The sequence below is a fragment of the Dendroctonus ponderosae genome, unplaced genomic scaffold (assembly GCF_020466585.1).
Source record: "Dendroctonus ponderosae isolate FM_Combo_2020 unplaced genomic scaffold, Dpon_F_20191213v2 Dpon_F_20191213_1, whole genome shotgun sequence".
In the NCBI taxonomy this organism is placed as follows: Eukaryota; Metazoa; Arthropoda; class Insecta; order Coleoptera; family Curculionidae; genus Dendroctonus; species Dendroctonus ponderosae.
In genome coordinates this window covers 49,989,713-50,004,320 of record NW_026017110.1, presented here as the reverse complement: position 1 = coordinate 50,004,320, position 14,608 = coordinate 49,989,713, and the positions used below count along the sequence as shown (strand labels likewise).

The following is a 14,608-nucleotide window of genomic DNA, read 5'->3' as shown; positions in this document are numbered from 1 at the left end:
GCCAGTTATTCCTGGTTTATATTCACTGTAAGCAAGCAACCAAGAATTCTGAGCCCCAAGAATTATCCTGATCCAGCCCAAAAGTTAGCTGAAGAGTTGTCGGGCTCCGTGCGAGTGTTGCGCCCAGAATGTTTGTTAAAACGACTATTTCACAAAATATCCCCCAAAATAGGGGGTATGTTCTGTGGACTATTTTTCGCAGTAATCTAACCTCATAAATTTGTACGGGTGTTCATAGGAGCAACGTCGCAAAAGATCATTACTAGACCTGTCAGGATTTTGCTGGTGCTTAAAAGGGGCCCATCTAGTTGAAGGCCTAAAGGGCCCAAGTGGTAGTGCAGCTTGAAGGGGCTCTGTCGTGTCCGCGCCCCTGGACTCGTTTTAGCAGTGCCGCCCTACACAGCTGGTACGAGCTTCCTAATGCGTCTTTCTTGATTGTTTGGACGATTTGCAAATTTACTGTTCGCTATTGGTTTTTAGTGTGATGGCCGATTGCAATGACGAGCTGAACGAGGAGAACATAATCATCAATGCCCAGGATGGACTGCCCAATGTCCATCCCATGCTGCTGCCCGAACAGGACATTGATGAGTCGCAGCTCTACTCAGAAGACGACGATCTGGAAGGCCTGCCATCGTCTCTGATCGTCACCAACATTCACGAGAGCGTCTTTGAATGCCCTGGTCAATATTGTCAAATGCCCGTCCGTTCGCAGTCTTGAAAAGCCTGTACTAACGCTTTGTGTTTAATTGCAGATAAAAAGCGCGAAATGGAGAACTTGTTCAAGATTTATGATCCAGAGGTGACCTTCCATTGGCTGAAAAGCTTCCGGCGGCTGCGGGTAAACTTTGCCACCCCTTTGGCAGCGGTGACCGCCCGCATCCAGTTGCATCAGTACAAGTTCAACGACTCAGTGATTACCTGCTACTTTGCCCAACCGGTCACTCCTGTAAAAAACTGCAGCCTGCAGCCTCCAGCCCCATACAAGCAGGTATTTTGCTGTGGAAAAAACCCGGTGGCTCTCTAAGGGATTGTTGCGTAGTTTCTTATATCGCCCCCCGCTTCGCCGCCCCTGGATTGGGAGCCGCGCCCTGAAGGGGAACCTATTGTGAACTACGACCTGGTGGCCGCTCTGGCTACATTGGCGCCTGGAGGCTCTCATGAGCTGCATCCTCCTGCTCCTGGTCAACCGAGCATTGTGGTGCATACAGCAGGTTGGTTCCTTTAAGGCCCCACTTTGTTCTTTTTACATGGTTTTGTACGTACGTTGCTTCCAGTTATAAGCCGTGGAGGAAGAGCAAAGCCGTTGGGAGCCTACGAACGACACTAAAGTTTGATTTGTTTATTTCCAGGCTTAAACCCCAAGACAGATCTGAAGCCAAAGATTGTCCACACGGCTCGTCCGGATTGCGGCTAAGCTGGAGTGCTGCTAAGTTTTTTGTACATAAATTCAAGCAAAGTGCAACCATGGATCTCCTCAAAAAGTTCGCTCAATTCCCCGCAATCCCCTGGTTTAGTTGGTGAGAGCCGGCTTTGGAGCCACTCTTGCATTTTGCCTTTGCCAAATGGGTATATATTTGATTAATTTATTGCAATGTTTTGTCTACTGTTTTTTTCTCATTTGTTTCTTTTGTAACATAAATATATTTCGTTAAAAAAAATTTGGATTTTATTCAGTGAACCTCAAAATGAGGATAAAAAGTAAAAAGCTTGGATTTTCAAAATGGGTTTCGCTAAATGTTTTTTTATTGCTTTATATGCAATTTTCAGCATCTAGAATCAAGTGTTTTCCAAAGATGGTTGCAATTTAAATTCGCTAATTGCTTTAGTTTCAAAGATGCGATTTTTTAACGGGAAAATCGCAGTTGAGTGAAACAATTTGAGACCGATATTGCCGAAGCAGGAAAAAATCAGAATTCATCGCGATTTTCACGAAACTTTCAGGAATATTTGAACCAGACATGCTCTAAACATGGCGAAAATTTCAAGTTCTTACTTGCCTTAGTGTGGAAGTTACAATTTTTTAACAGATTGGGCGCAGATAAAAAAACTTAAATTTTAATCCTGATGTTTACAAAGCCGTAAAAAATAAGGATTCAGGGTGATTTTCATGAAACCTTCCCCACCATTAGAGTCAATTTTCGTCTAAATGTGGTGCAAATTTCAAGTTGCTACTGCTCAGCTTCAGGGGACGGCCCCATAATAAAACACACATTCTTCGACTCCCTGTATATTGCAGATTCGCCCGCAAAACCCTCAACAGTTCCTTGGCAAGTGAGGCCCCCACCCTGCTCTGGTCAAGTTTTGAGCGGCTCCAATTCCCTCAAAGACTTCGCGCGTTCCTCCTTGACTTTCGTTGGCAGGCAGCTGGTAAAGCACGTGTCGCCTTGCCCGAAGTTCTCGCCATCCTCAATGGTTTGCGGCATGTCTTTGTTCAAAGTTTCCGGCAGGAAGAGCGTGAGGAGGCCGGAGATGAGGGAAATCACCGCGAAAATCGTCGAAGGCAACTTGGGATCGAATGAGTCAAAGAGGATGATGAGAGGAGTGAGCGCTCCGGAGGTCCTGGCACACATGGAGCCCAGTCCCATGGCCGAGTTGCGGATCACAGTGGGAAACAGCTCGGCCGAGTAGTTGTAAACCACTGCAAATGAGCTGGCGATCAGAAACTTGCCGATGAAGACAAACCAAGTGGAGAGGGAGCCGCCCATAGTGAGATTGGCGGCGACGATACAGCACAGTCCGCCCAAGATCATGTTGGTGGAGGTGATAAAGCGCCTGCCCAGTCTATCCATTGCAAACACCGTGATCACGTAGCTGGGGATCTCCACCATCCCCATAATGAAGAGGATCAAGTAGGGGTTGCCTTTGAGGCTTCCGGTGTTGAGAGACAGTCCATAGTAGACGAGCGAGTTGGCGAACCAAGCCAGGCAGATGTTGAGGGTCATCTTCCTCAAGCGGGGCGTCTTGAACAGGTCGAGCATTCCGGCCTCTTCACCTCCAGCACTTGGAGGCGCCTCATTCGCCAACTTGGAGACATCGATTGTTTTGTCGATTTTGTTGGTTTTGAGGGCCTTCTGGATAATGGCCACCGCTTCCTTCGTGCGCCCATTTGCCCACAGCCATCTAGGCGACTCGTCCATCAGCCAGAAGTGGCCCATGAGGACGAGGGCGTGGCATCCATAGACTACTTGGAGCAATATTCGGTCTTTGATCAAAGCCCCCCATCCGGCCACCTGCAAATTAGGGTATTTTTGATTTCGACCGGAATTCATACTCAAGGGCCATTACTAGCATGAATCCGAAGGCAAAGGCGGCTTGGAATGAGATGCCGCACATGGATCTCTTGCTCGCCCCCACTAGTTCCATCGTGAGCACGAATCCAGGAATGTAGCTGCCAGCTGAGCCGACGATACCATACAGATAGCGAATGATGATGAACGAGTAGTAGTTGGGGGCGAAGGCCACCCCAACCCCCAGAATGAGCTGCAGGAGGGCCGACCAGCAGAAAATCGGCTTCCTGCCATACTTGTCGGCCATGTTGCCCAGCCAAACTGCCCCAGTGAACACTCCGAACATGTACATGGACTGAGCGACTGCGCCCATCCACCTAGAACACCGGGTTTCAAACTCCGCCCATTTCCCCACCCGAGCTCACCTGCGGTCGCAGACAAACGTCCAATCCATGGCTGTGGAGGACTGGTAGTAGGTGTCATCGAACACCCATTGGTCGCAGCGGTAGCTGGAATTGCTGGTGGAGTTTATGAGGGCGCAGCTGTCCATCTTACCGTTGGGCAGCATGGGGATGTAGTCAGCTATGGAAGTGGCGTTGTGGAAGCTGGAGCCGTTTTCTCCCGGGATTTTGCATCTGGAAGCAAAACGCTGGTTTGGGAGGTGAAAGTGGAGGAGGAGCTGGATTACCGATGGTCTGGAACAGCGGCTACTGTCACTAGGGAGAGCATATTGAGGCCTGCGGTCACCGCAGACAGAATGTGCAACGCAAACTGCCAGCCCTGGTATTTGCCGAAGTCTCCTGCAAATTTTACCATCTTGACCATTTTCGAGAGAATCTACTTGAGTATTCTAAATAATAATTTCATTGAGAATTTAAATTGACGAATAAGAAGGAAAACTAGTCGCTTCAATTTTGCAGCAGTTTATTTCGACCCGACACAGTTTCGATCCACATCAGGCGTTCTCTCTCGGCTACTTGCGTATGCGCTGCTTCTGTCGCACTCACCGTGTGAAATTGCGCCTTATTATACACTGGTGAAAAAATGTAAAGCATTGAGAATTAAAATTTGACGAGTAGAAGAATAAAAGTGCTTTTGGCTGATTGTTCGCAGATGATAGGAGATAAAGGCTCGCGCCAAGTCTCCATTTTTTCCAAGATTCCAAACTGATTGAACATGCCAAGGCTTAAGCGCATGACGCTGATAGTTGAATTGGTATGCAATAAAATGAATAGTAATACGCATCAATTTCACCTTTGGCTATTGTTTCGCGTGTATTAGCATGCATGTTAATCAGGCTGAAACAACAAGCACTGTTACCTGAACGGTTCAAATAACGAGCATTGTGCGACGATTTAATTGCAGGAACATCCCAGGAATGTTCCTCGTTAGCAGGATTAGGACTCAGTTGCCTATCGTCATTTTCTACTTAGGCACAACATCATTAAGCATTATCACCAGGCAAATATTTGAGCTAAAATGCGCTGATGTTAATGGCTTCGATGGGAGCCAATCTTTATTTGTAATTTGTCACAGTGCGAGTAAGATAAGTTCATCTTTGGCTCAGGCTAACAATACTACTAGTATTGACTGGATTATTAGCGTTATCAGTGATATGCAGGTCACAGCTACGAAGCTAAAGCAAATAATTGCCTGATTGTGGTTTTACTGTTTCGTGCAATGATTTATTCGGATTTTTTCAATATCTCAACGCCACAGGAAGTGCTTTGGTTTTCCTGAAGATTACCAGACTTTCAGGTGTCTGATTGATCCGGTTTTGGTCATCAATGAGGAAGAAGTTACAAATAAAAAATCCCTGATGATGACACAAAAATGAAAATGAAACTTTCAGGGTGAAACGAAAACGAACAAACGAAAAAACTAGTGTTTCTTATGCAAGCATTTACGTCTCTGCAATCAAAGCGGTTCCCCTGCAATTAGTTATTAAAAAGACATTTTTGAGTGATTTTCGGTACTCTTTGGATACGTCGCAAGTAAAAAAACTTCCAAAAAATCCATGATAATGACTCAAAAATGAAACTTTCAGGAGTCAGAATGAAAATGTTGGTGTTTATTGCGGAAAAATGTAATCGTATGAGTTTTCCATCAATTTATTATGAAAAAAACCGTTTTTAAGTTATTTTGAGTCCAGTAATTTTCAGTCGTTTTTGGACACGTTTCAAGTAAAAAAATCTTTATAATGACTCAGAAACGAAACTTTCAAAATTGATAACGAAAGTGCTGGTGTTTGTTACACAAAAACTTGCGTCTTTCCAATCCAGTTGGATTTCCTACAATTAATCACTAAAAACGCATTTTTTTGTAATTTCAAGCGTCCATTTGAACGCGTCGCAAGTTAAAAAATTCTCTAAAAATTCCTGATGATGACTTACAAATGAAACGTTTAGGATTTATTAAGAAAATGCTGGTCTTTTTTATACAGACATTTGACATACAGACATAGTTGGGTTGAATTCCTTGTAATTAATGATTAAATAACGCGTTTCTTAGTAGTTATATGCCGACACGTCGCAAGTGAAAAAATTCTCAAAAACTTTCCAGTCATAACTCAAAAATGTTTTTGTTCGTGAATTATAAAGGACATTCTAGCCGGTCTTATGTAAATTTTCGCTTTTCTACAAGGATCTGCTGTCTTGATTTCAACTCTCTTGAACACTGTCTTTGAACACGTCACACATAAAAAAATTCTCAAAAAATTGCTAATGACGAATTAAAAGTGGAACTCACGGGTCTAATAATGAAAATTCGGCGCTTTCTTGTACAAACCCTTACATGTTTCTATTTGAACTATTTTCTATTGAAACTTGGCGGGTTCTCATGCAAAAATCGACAGCTTTCTATCTGCATGGGTTTGGCACAATTAATTAATGAATTGCTTGATTATTTAAAATTTCTTATGACAAGCGGCTAGAGTCGATATTGTTTTGAAAAAAATCCTTGATCATGACTCAAAAGTGGGCTTGGGTTTCATGACCTATAAAAAAGGTTTGCCGTTTTTATATGCAAAAAACAGAATAACTGTATCTCGACACTCCTTGCCGCAATTAATTAATCAATGAAACGTTGCTTGATAGTTTAAAGTGTCTTGGATATACGGCAAAAGTTCGCAATTTTTTCAAAAAATCCCTGATAATGACTCAGAAGTGAAACTTTTAGGACAGATTAAAAAATCTCAGCTTTTCCATACACAAAAATCACCATAATTTTATCTCGTTATGTTTTGCCGTAATTAATTAATGAATAGTGAGTTGTTTGAAAATTTAAAATGTCTTGGACATGCGGCAAAAGTTCGCAATTAAAAAAAAAATTCCTGATTATGACCCAGAAATGAGGCCTCCTGGATTCATAACAAAATTATTTGTGTTTTTTGCGCAAAAATGTAAGCCTTTGTAGTCACATCAGTTTTCGTACAATTAATTGTTAAAAAATGCGCTTCTTAGTGATTTCGAGTCGCTTTTGGACACGTTTCAAGTAAAATAAATTCTCAAAAAATTCCTGATGACTCAGAAACAAAACTTTCAAAATTGATAACGAAAATGCTGGTGTTTGTTGCATAAAAACTTGCACCTTTCTAATGAAATTGGATTTCCTGCAATTAATAAGTAAAAACGCATTTTTTTTGTAATTTCAAGCGTGCATTTGTACACGTCGCACGCTAAAAAATTCTCCAAAAATTCCTGATGATAACTTACAAATGAAACGTTTAAGATTTATTAATAAAATGATGGCATTTTTCGTCGTTTTATGCCGCTCTTGGACACGTCGCAAGTGAAAAAATTCTGAAAAACTTTCTGGTGATAACTCAAAAATGTGTTTGTTCGTGAATTTTAAAGGACATTCTAGCCTTTCTTATGTACAAATTTTCGCTTTTCTGCATGGATCTATTTATTTGCAATTAATCATTAAACAACTCGTCTTTGAACACGTCACAAATAAAAAAAATTGTCAAAAATATCCTAATGACGATTTAAAAGTGGAACTCACGGGTCTATATAATAATGAAAATTTGGCGCTCTCTTGTACAAACCTTTGTAAGTTTCTATTTGAAACCAATTTGTCGTCATTTACTATTAAAAAGAAAGCACACGGCGTCGAGTGACACGACGCATAAGTTGCAAGTTTTTCAAAAAATCTCTGAAGATGACCCAGAACGAAACTTTGGGGTCATTTAAAGAAAACTTGGGGGGTTCTAATGCAAAAATCGGCAGCTTTCTATCTATATGGGTTTTGTCACAATTAATTAATGAATTGCTTGATTATTTTAAAAAAATGACAAGCGGCTAGAGTTTATATTGTTTTGCCAAAATTACTGATGATGACTCACAAGTGAAACTTTCATCACCTATAAAAAAACTCGCCGTTTTTATATGCAAAAATCAGCATAACTGTATCTCGACACTCTTTGCCGCAATTAATTAATGAATGAAACGTTGCTTGATAATTTAAAGTGTCTTGGACATGCGGCAAAAGTTCGACATTTTTTCAAAAAACTCCTGATGACGACTCAGAAATGAAACTTTCAGGACAAATTAAAAAACGCCAGCTTTTCCTGACAGAATAATCAACAGTATTTTGTCTGGTTAGGTTTTGCCATAATTAATTAATGAATAGCGAATTTCTTGATAATTTTAAATGTCGTGGACATGCGGCAAAGGTTCGCAATTTTTTGAAAAAATTCCTAATGGCGACTCAAAAGCGAAACTTTCAGACCAAATAGAAAAATCTAAGCTTTTTCCTTTGCAAAAACCCACATTTTTTCATCTGCATTTATTAAAATTCAATTGATCACTACAAAAAGGTCCCTTTCACTTGGAACCGCATTGCGGTTTTCAGCAATTTCTAGTAATTGTTAGTGGATTAATATCGAGCCTCTCGAGGGAACATTCGCAAGCAAGTGGGCAGCCAAAGTTGGTACGAACCCATAAACCCCATAAGGGTGTCCAGATCCATGGGAGCGTCCATGGTACCAAAGAATCTTCAATGTTCACTTCACCATTCAGTTTGTAAAGAAAACATGCAAACTAGAGAGCAGGAAAACGTGCCAAGTGCCGATACTCGATTCGATTTACCACGAAACCAACTAAAAGTGGGTATTCGCCTCGGTTTGGCGGCAGCCTACCAGATTCTGCGCCATGTAGCCTCAGATATGCTAAACTGAGATAAAACTGTATTCGTCTAAGTATAAAACGGCTTATTTTTAAGCAAAAGCCTCGTAAACGCACGTTGCCTTTTCCTCTTGCTCTCATTTCACTTTTCCTTTCACCGTCTGCTCGCAAATTGGGGGGTTTGCTGTTTACGGCCCCCCCAAGAAGATCTTGCCCGAATTTAGAATAATCTCAATATTACATCACAGTCAAGAATGCCCTTGATTTCTTAAAACCTCATAGGCGGAGGTAATGTTTCCTCTGAAAAATGCGCTCTTTGAAGACTTCTTCCAGAGTTATGTGGATCTTCTAATGAAAAGCTAGACTTAGCATATGTTGCCCACTAAGTGCGAAAAAGCTAATTAAAACGCGTCTCTTTGCTATTGCAGTCACATGCGGTCGCATTTCTTCGGAAGCATTTTCAATGAATTACAATGAGCCCCGTTCGCTACCAGGGCTGTTCAACATCAACAACAGCCACCAATTTTCTCCAGCCCCAGAAGCCTTGTGCCTCAAAAGCCCCCACCAAAGCCTCAACGCCCTCAAAGAGCCCCAACTGAGCGCTCAGAAGCCCTCACACTCCTTCTGAGCTGCGCAATCCAACTCCAGGTGGCAACTCACTCACCCGGTAGCACAGTGGTACAGCCGCCGAATACCAAAAGGGAAGAAAGCGATTGAGGCAATGGAACCAATTACCAAAATTTCCACTCCAGTTTTCATCGAACCATGGCAAGGCTGGCACTTTTCGCCGTCTGCTTTATTGCAGGAGGCTACGCGGAAGAGGTGGTGAAAATATCGGCTCGCGATTCCTACTTGGAGGCTTACGAAGACTCAAAAGCGGCCCCCAAAGCGCAGAAGAAAAGCGACTTCGGTTACCCGGTTTATCCCGGACCTGCAAACTCCGGCTATGGACCACCCAGTCCTCAATACGGTCCACCCAGTCCTCAATACGGCCCTCCCAGTCCTCAATACGGCCCTCCCAGTCCTCAATACGGCCCTCCCAGTCCCCAATATGGCCCTCCAGCTCCTCACTACGGACCTTCGTATGGTTCATTCGCCGAACCCACTCCACAGTAAGTATTTTTTCCTTCTTTTGAATTTTTGGTGATTGTTTTGCACAGGTACGGCCCTCCGGCGCAGAATCTGCAGGTCTTCTACGGAGTCCCACACGCTATGATCAGCATATGGGACAAAGTGTGGGAGAAGGTCAAGTGGAAGCTCGATCTGCTCACCTTTGGGAAGATCCTGCTCAAGCTGATCATCTTCAAGAAGATCGTCAGTTTCATAGCCATCCTCTTCCTGCTTCTTTTCATCCCGTCTTTCAAGAAAAAGAAGGGATTTTTTAGTGAAGACAGCGAGCAGGAGCGGGCGCTTTCAAAGTCTTCGGAAGGTATGTGCGGGCTGAATTAGAGTCGACTTGGTGCTGAGTAAGGGATGTTTTTTAGAGGACCAACGGCTCAATGAGATTGCCGCCTTTGTAGGGGACGCTCTGCGGAAGTTTATGATCCAGAATGAGGAGGAGGAAAGTTGCTCCGGCAAGTACTGCGCAGCGATGAGGAGGATCGAGAAAAAGTTGTCTTACCAAAGGTAAGAGCCCGAAGCAAAATCCTGTAGAATCGCTGCAATCAACCTCTTTTTAGGCTGGCGCAGCTCTACGCCAGAGAGTGAAAGCGGCCAAAGAACCACAGAAAACTAGTTAATTTATGTAATTTATTCATTTAAAAATAAAGAAACAATTACAACCACCTTTATTGGCAACTTTACATACAAGGTACGGTTACGAAGTCTTGTAATTGGGGCCGTGTAGTTTAGTCAGCACCATTTCAATGTTCTGCTCGTTGAGGAAACTTGGGTGCAGGGCGGGCTTGATCTTCTTCGCCTGCCCGTTGGAGCTGCAGCTGTCCGAGCGCTGTTTTCTCTTTCTGGACCTGAAACCCAGAGCTGCAAGAAGAGGAGGATTGGTTTGATCGAGTGGACTTACGTCTTTGAATCCTCTGGATCGCTGCCTCCTCCAGAGGACATTTCTAGGCCCGGTATCTCCCATAGAGTTCTAGCTGTCGTTATGGTAATTTTAACTGGTTGCTCCCGTTCGCCTTCCAAGGGGATGCTGACCACAAATCCCTTGTTTTCCAGGTTCCAGTCATATTCTTCCCGGGAGCGCTGAGGGCCAGTTGCTTCGTCAAAAACTACCAATTTTTCTTTCGATTGTAGCTGAACCGTACATCGATCCCACTGGTATTCATCAGCTGCCTCGTTTCCTATTTTAACTGCACAAAATGATTTAGCAGAGATTGATGGAGTTGACGACAACTTACAAGCTTTCTTCGACTGATTGGACTCTTCAGATCCACCCTCGCTGTGCGAGCTTCTGTTTGTTCTATGCAGATTCGAACCAATCTTCTCAAAGAATTCATCTTGAGAAACAGCCTGGAAGAGCTGTTCTTCAGTCCCGTTCGACATCAGCCTCATCGGCACCGACCCCTTTCGCTTGTGCCTCACATCCGGCTTGTATCTGGCTGATCCTCGCCTCGATGGCGTCTTCGAGAGCTTTCGGACGTCCCTTTTGTCCAGCTCGATCATCCGTTTTCGCTTCTCTTCGACTTCTTCCTTCAAGCTGGGAGCGACCGGGCCGCTAGCTAAAGCGAGCGGGGTCAGGATACTACTTCCCAAGTGGAATGGCTCGAACTTGCCAGAATTGGCTGCTGTTTCTTCGGAGTTTTCGGGGCCTTCCAGCTGCCCTTTTCCACTAGAGCAATCAGCGTCGTATGAACATTCCGGATTGTTCTGAGGCTTTGCTTCCGCAGCGCTTGAAGTGTCCGGGCCGCTAACTGGGGGCTTCGGCACAGCTTGAGGGCTCTTTGAAGACTTTCTTGATCTAGCCTTGGAGGGGGGCGCCTTTTTGGGTTTTGGCACTTTGCTTTTTTTGTCACTCTCCTTTTTCCTAGCGGGTTTTTTCTTTGATTTGCTCCTGCTCCTGTCCACATTGCCGGATTCTTCGCTGTCGCTGCTGAGGGCTTGCGGCTCCTTCTTTGATTGAGCCTAGTTAAAATCAACAATGAATGATTAATGATTGACTCAACTCAAAAACGGTGATTAAGTAAATAAATAAGACCTACCTCTGAATTCTCCTTGCGTTCCTCCTGGAGCATTTGACATTTGAGGGCAGCCAAGCTTTTGCCGGTCGCACTTCTGGTAATCCGAGCCGCCCTCCCGCTGTGAGCCTTCGGGGGGTTGCAAATAACCGTCTTGTTTTGGTCATCCTCGCTAAGGTCGCTCTTGGTCTCCCACTGGACACCGTCCTTATCCAGCAACTCCAAGTTCTTCTTCCCTGTCTGGTTGCGGTTGAACGCATCCAGAGTCTCCTTGGTGCCGTAGACTTTCGGGCTGAACGGTCCATCGCTGTCGTCAGTTTTCCTCACGCTCGACTTTTTCTCCTCCTCCAAAACGCCCGCCTGCGTGGCCTTATCGGCTTCGGATTCCTTCAGAATGCAGTAGGCAGAGTTGGAGGGATGATCCATCAGGGACATGCCTGGAGTGATGGGGAAATCGGGGGTGTCGATGGAAAAGGTGTCGCCCACTATGATGCCCTTCAAGTTGGCCTTTAACATGGGGGTGAGTGGGGTGGTGCTGAAGCCCACAGGGGTTTTGTCCTTCTTGGCGGGGGTTTCCAGTAGGCTGTTGATGTTCTTGCGTGCACTGAGGATGGGGGGTTTGGGAGCTGCCGCCCCATCTACCTCCATGTTCCGTTTGCTGGCCGTATTGCATAGGACGGAAGGTGACACGATTTTCTTGATGTCCAAACCCGGTGTTTGCGGCTTGGGCTCGGGATGGTCCAGTCTAGGCGGTGAGCGCAACGCCTCCTCCAGCGTCTTCCCATCGGTGTCCGACACATCCAGTTTTACTGGCCGGGATCGTTTCTGCGGCTTTTTAACGCGCGGCGGACTTTCAGGGATCATAATGTTGTTCCTCAAAGAAGCGTCCCAAGCCCACTTCTTCTTCCGCTGCGGCGTTGACAGCTTCTTCCCGCTCCCCTTAAACAGTTCCTTGGACGCCTTCTGCTTGCCGACCGACAGTTGAATATCTGTCTTCCGCACCGGTGAAGGAAACTGGAGGCTCCTGACATGGGACCCGCTCTTGGGAGTAGGATTCTTCGTAGAGGCAACAACGAGAGGAGAGGGTGTGCAGATCGGAGCCAAGTTCCTGACTTCTTTGGAGACTGGTTCCACATCTACAACGTCACCTACAGTGCAGGTCTGCACAGGCACCTCTGCGCGCAGCACTTCAAAGACGAAACTGGGCTTGGGCTGGATGGTTCCAACACAGTCCGACATTGCAGCCCTCGGTTTCGGAGGTTTTCTTCGCGGTCGCCCCTTACTCAAAATGGGGCTGTGGTTGCCGGCCCCGAATGCGTTCAAGTATTCCTTAGCATTGCGTACTTCGGTTGGCGTGCTGGTGCTTTGTTGATCTGGAATATGGGGCAAACCGCTGCATAAACTACCCAAAAAACTGGCGCTCATATCTTACCAGAATAGGTAAGCTCGTTCCTGTCGTTGACGAATATCGTGGGCATCGACATAATGTCCTGCTCGCTAAACTTGCCGCAACTTTTCTGCGAAGTGTCCACACTTGGTAACTGATTGGGGATTTGGAACTGCTGCAGCAGCGCCTGGGGGTTGGGTTGCTGTATTAGAATCGGCTGATTTACTATGTAGTACTGTTGATTGGCGGCCTGGGCGATTGGTTGCGAAGGAATCACGTACAGGCCGGTTGTCTGAACGTTGACCGGCTCCTGCTGCCGCACCTGGTTGGGTTGTTCGTTCCCATTGGGGATTTGTTCTTTTGAAACTGGCTGCTGCTCTGGGGTTGGTTCTGTTGCTTTGGGACTGCAAAACACTTTTTAGTGGTTCATTCAGTCGCTGCTAACGTTAGCTACCTTTCAGCACGCTCTAATTGGTTGCTAACTGGACCTAGAAGATCCTCGAGCAAACTGTGGAATATTGGGTCAGCCTCCGTCCGATTCAGGGCTTTTTTTATGGAGTTTTCCAACTCAATCTGAAAATTTCACGGTTGACCCCTGCTCGCGTTTGAGCAAATTGAGACTTACGTCGTTATCGCACTTTTCCGACAGACTGGTCAGTTCGGGCACGTTAAGGGCGCTGTTTATGTTGTGCGCCAGCTTTTCGTGGAAATCCGTCTTTTGTAGCAGCTTCTCGGTCATGATCTGTGAACAGCTGAAATAAACGCTGCTCAACTCGGTCCAAATCTGGGGACTTACTGACGAAATATTCCCGGGCAGCAGATGAGTCGGCGTTGCTTCAACCTCGCTCGGGTTATCGGAGACTTCTTCCCCGTCAGGACGAGACTCCACTTGGGGAGGTTCAGGCGACCTGAAAACTCCCAAAGTCAACAAAATACATTGAAACTCGAGGCAAATAGACGTGCCGTTCATCTAACGTGGCAATGGTAGATGCAGGCGTTGCAGGCCGATCTCTTTCTAGTAAGTACAGCAGCTGTTCAGGTAAATAATAAGGAGAACAGCCCTCAACTCCCTTTTCCTTGCAGTAGTCCGTGTCCTCCAAACATCCATGTACTAAACAGAATCCAAAGTGTTTTACTATTTACTAGCTCGCATAAGGGCTTACAATAAGGGACAAGGTGGGTGGGCAAAAAGGGGATTGAATTGAACTGAACTGGGTACTAGAACTATGGTTTCTCTCACCAATATCCTGAATACGGGAGTAGTTCTTTAAGATCACCTCCAAAGTTTGGCCGGCCACCCAATGGCTCATGTGCCGTGGGCTCACATGTTGACTCTTCAAGAACACTTTGTAGGCGCTTTTGCAATGTGCTTTTAAGTAGCCTGCAAGAAACCATCTGGCGTTACTAAGCTAGAGGAAATTATTGTTTCAAGCGGAACTAGGCCTTATTGGGGCAAATTCTGGAGAAAACTGGGCCTATAAAACAATAGCAGCTTACCTGACACTAAAGTATTTATCTGCTTGTCGTACTCCATAATGAGCCACTTTTCTGATTTCACAATTGGTTTAGGGCGGCAGAACCACGATTGCGATGCGTTTAAGGCATTATTTACTAACAGAAACTGATATTAATAAAGTAAACTTTGAGTACATGTAAATAAACACATGCTTGCGGTGACAGCGTCTTTAAACTTCAATTAAACGCTTTGAACCATAGATAAAGACTGATGAGACA

General features: G+C 45.0%; 4 protein-coding genes across 6 annotated transcripts; 2 read left to right on the top strand and 2 right to left on the bottom strand.

Annotated features, from left to right (window-relative positions):
• Nucleotides 1-130: 130 nt before the first annotated feature.
• LOC109543437 (protein sarah) lies at nucleotides 131-1,679 on the top strand. Its single transcript, XM_019913154.2, has 5 exons — nucleotides 131-406; nucleotides 481-683; nucleotides 756-991; nucleotides 1,043-1,214; nucleotides 1,353-1,679. Exons 2-5 carry the CDS (start codon nucleotides 485-487, stop codon nucleotides 1,415-1,417), a joined length of 672 nt encoding a protein of 223 aa, XP_019768713.1. The 5' UTR covers nucleotides 131-406; nucleotides 481-484; the 3' UTR covers nucleotides 1,418-1,679.
• A 535-nt stretch (nucleotides 1,680-2,214) lies between these two features.
• On the bottom strand, nucleotides 2,215-8,392 carry LOC109543410 (organic cation transporter protein). Of its 2 annotated transcripts, none has more exons than XM_019913114.2 (5): nucleotides 8,171-8,392; nucleotides 3,919-4,030; nucleotides 3,656-3,865; nucleotides 3,289-3,607; nucleotides 2,215-3,233 (listed from the first exon to the last, which is right to left on the bottom strand). In XM_019913114.2, the coding sequence occupies exons 1-5, from the start codon at nucleotides 8,211-8,213 to the stop codon at nucleotides 2,298-2,300; spliced, it is 1,620 nt and encodes a 539-aa protein (XP_019768673.1). In that variant the 5' UTR covers nucleotides 8,214-8,392; the 3' UTR covers nucleotides 2,215-2,297. The 2 variants fall into 2 exon arrangements, with proteins under 2 accessions (XP_019768673.1, XP_019768674.1); XM_019913115.2 differs by lacking the exon at nucleotides 8,171-8,392 and adding an exon at nucleotides 4,551-4,988.
• Nucleotides 8,393-8,478: 86 nt separating this feature from the next.
• On the top strand, nucleotides 8,479-10,155 carry LOC109543431. The gene is made up of 4 exons (XM_019913144.2): nucleotides 8,479-9,468; nucleotides 9,517-9,785; nucleotides 9,841-9,982; nucleotides 10,036-10,155. Exons 1-4 carry the CDS (start codon nucleotides 9,122-9,124, stop codon nucleotides 10,061-10,063), a joined length of 786 nt encoding a protein of 261 aa, XP_019768703.2. The 5' UTR covers nucleotides 8,479-9,121; the 3' UTR covers nucleotides 10,064-10,155.
• On the bottom strand, nucleotides 10,127-14,606 carry LOC109543394. 2 transcript variants are annotated; one of them, XM_019913088.2, is made up of 11 exons: nucleotides 14,372-14,606; nucleotides 14,115-14,283; nucleotides 13,838-13,985; nucleotides 13,671-13,782; nucleotides 13,500-13,616; nucleotides 13,329-13,447; nucleotides 12,920-13,278; nucleotides 11,512-12,860; nucleotides 10,711-11,434; nucleotides 10,377-10,662; nucleotides 10,127-10,323 (listed from the first exon to the last, which is right to left on the bottom strand). In XM_019913088.2, the coding sequence occupies exons 2-11, from the start codon at nucleotides 14,182-14,184 to the stop codon at nucleotides 10,173-10,175; spliced, it is 3,435 nt and encodes a 1,144-aa protein (XP_019768647.1). In that variant the 5' UTR covers nucleotides 14,185-14,283; nucleotides 14,372-14,606; the 3' UTR covers nucleotides 10,127-10,172. The 2 variants fall into 2 exon arrangements, with proteins under 2 accessions (XP_019768647.1, XP_019768646.1); XM_019913087.2 differs by having other exon boundaries at nucleotides 14,115-14,255.
• Between the last annotated feature and the right edge of the window lie 2 nt (nucleotides 14,607-14,608).

Excerpts from the sequence above, each read along its gene's own strand:
- LOC109543437 (XM_019913154.2), top strand. The coding sequence starts at position 485 with ATGGCCGATTGCAATGACGAGCTGAACGAGGAGAACATAATCATCAAT. Across the intron at positions 684-755 it reads GAGCGTCTTTGAATGCCCTG|ATAAAAAGCGCGAAATGGAG; the intron begins GTCAATATTGTC and ends GTTTAATTGCAG. Across the intron at positions 1,215-1,352 it reads CATTGTGGTGCATACAGCAG|GCTTAAACCCCAAGACAGAT; the intron begins GTTGGTTCCTTT and ends GTTTATTTCCAG.
- LOC109543410 (XM_019913114.2), bottom strand. The coding sequence starts at position 8,213 with ATGGACGCTCCCATGGATCTGGACACCCTTATGGGGTTTATGG. Across the intron at positions 4,031-8,170 it reads CACCCTTATGGGGTTTATGG|GAGACTTCGGCAAATACCAG; the intron begins GTTCGTACCAAC and ends TAAAATTTGCAG. Across the intron at positions 3,608-3,655 it reads ACGTTTGTCTGCGACCGCAG|GTGGATGGGCGCAGTCGCTC; the intron begins GTGAGCTCGGGT and ends CCGGTGTTCTAG.
- LOC109543431 (XM_019913144.2), top strand. The coding sequence starts at position 9,122 with ATGGCAAGGCTGGCACTTTTCGCCGTCTGCTTTATTGCAGGAGGCTAC. Across the intron at positions 9,469-9,516 it reads TTCGCCGAACCCACTCCACA|GTACGGCCCTCCGGCGCAGA; the intron begins GTAAGTATTTTT and ends TGTTTTGCACAG. Across the intron at positions 9,983-10,035 it reads AAAAAGTTGTCTTACCAAAG|GCTGGCGCAGCTCTACGCCA; the intron begins GTAAGAGCCCGA and ends ACCTCTTTTTAG.
- LOC109543394 (XM_019913087.2), bottom strand. The coding sequence starts at position 14,408 with ATGGAGTACGACAAGCAGATAAATACTTTAGTGTCAG. Across the intron at positions 13,783-13,837 it reads ATTGCCACGTTAGATGAACG|GTCGCCTGAACCTCCCCAAG; the intron begins GCACGTCTATTT and ends GGGAGTTTTCAG. Across the intron at positions 12,861-12,919 it reads GAACGAGCTTACCTATTCTG|ATCAACAAAGCACCAGCACG; the intron begins GTAAGATATGAG and ends CCCATATTCCAG.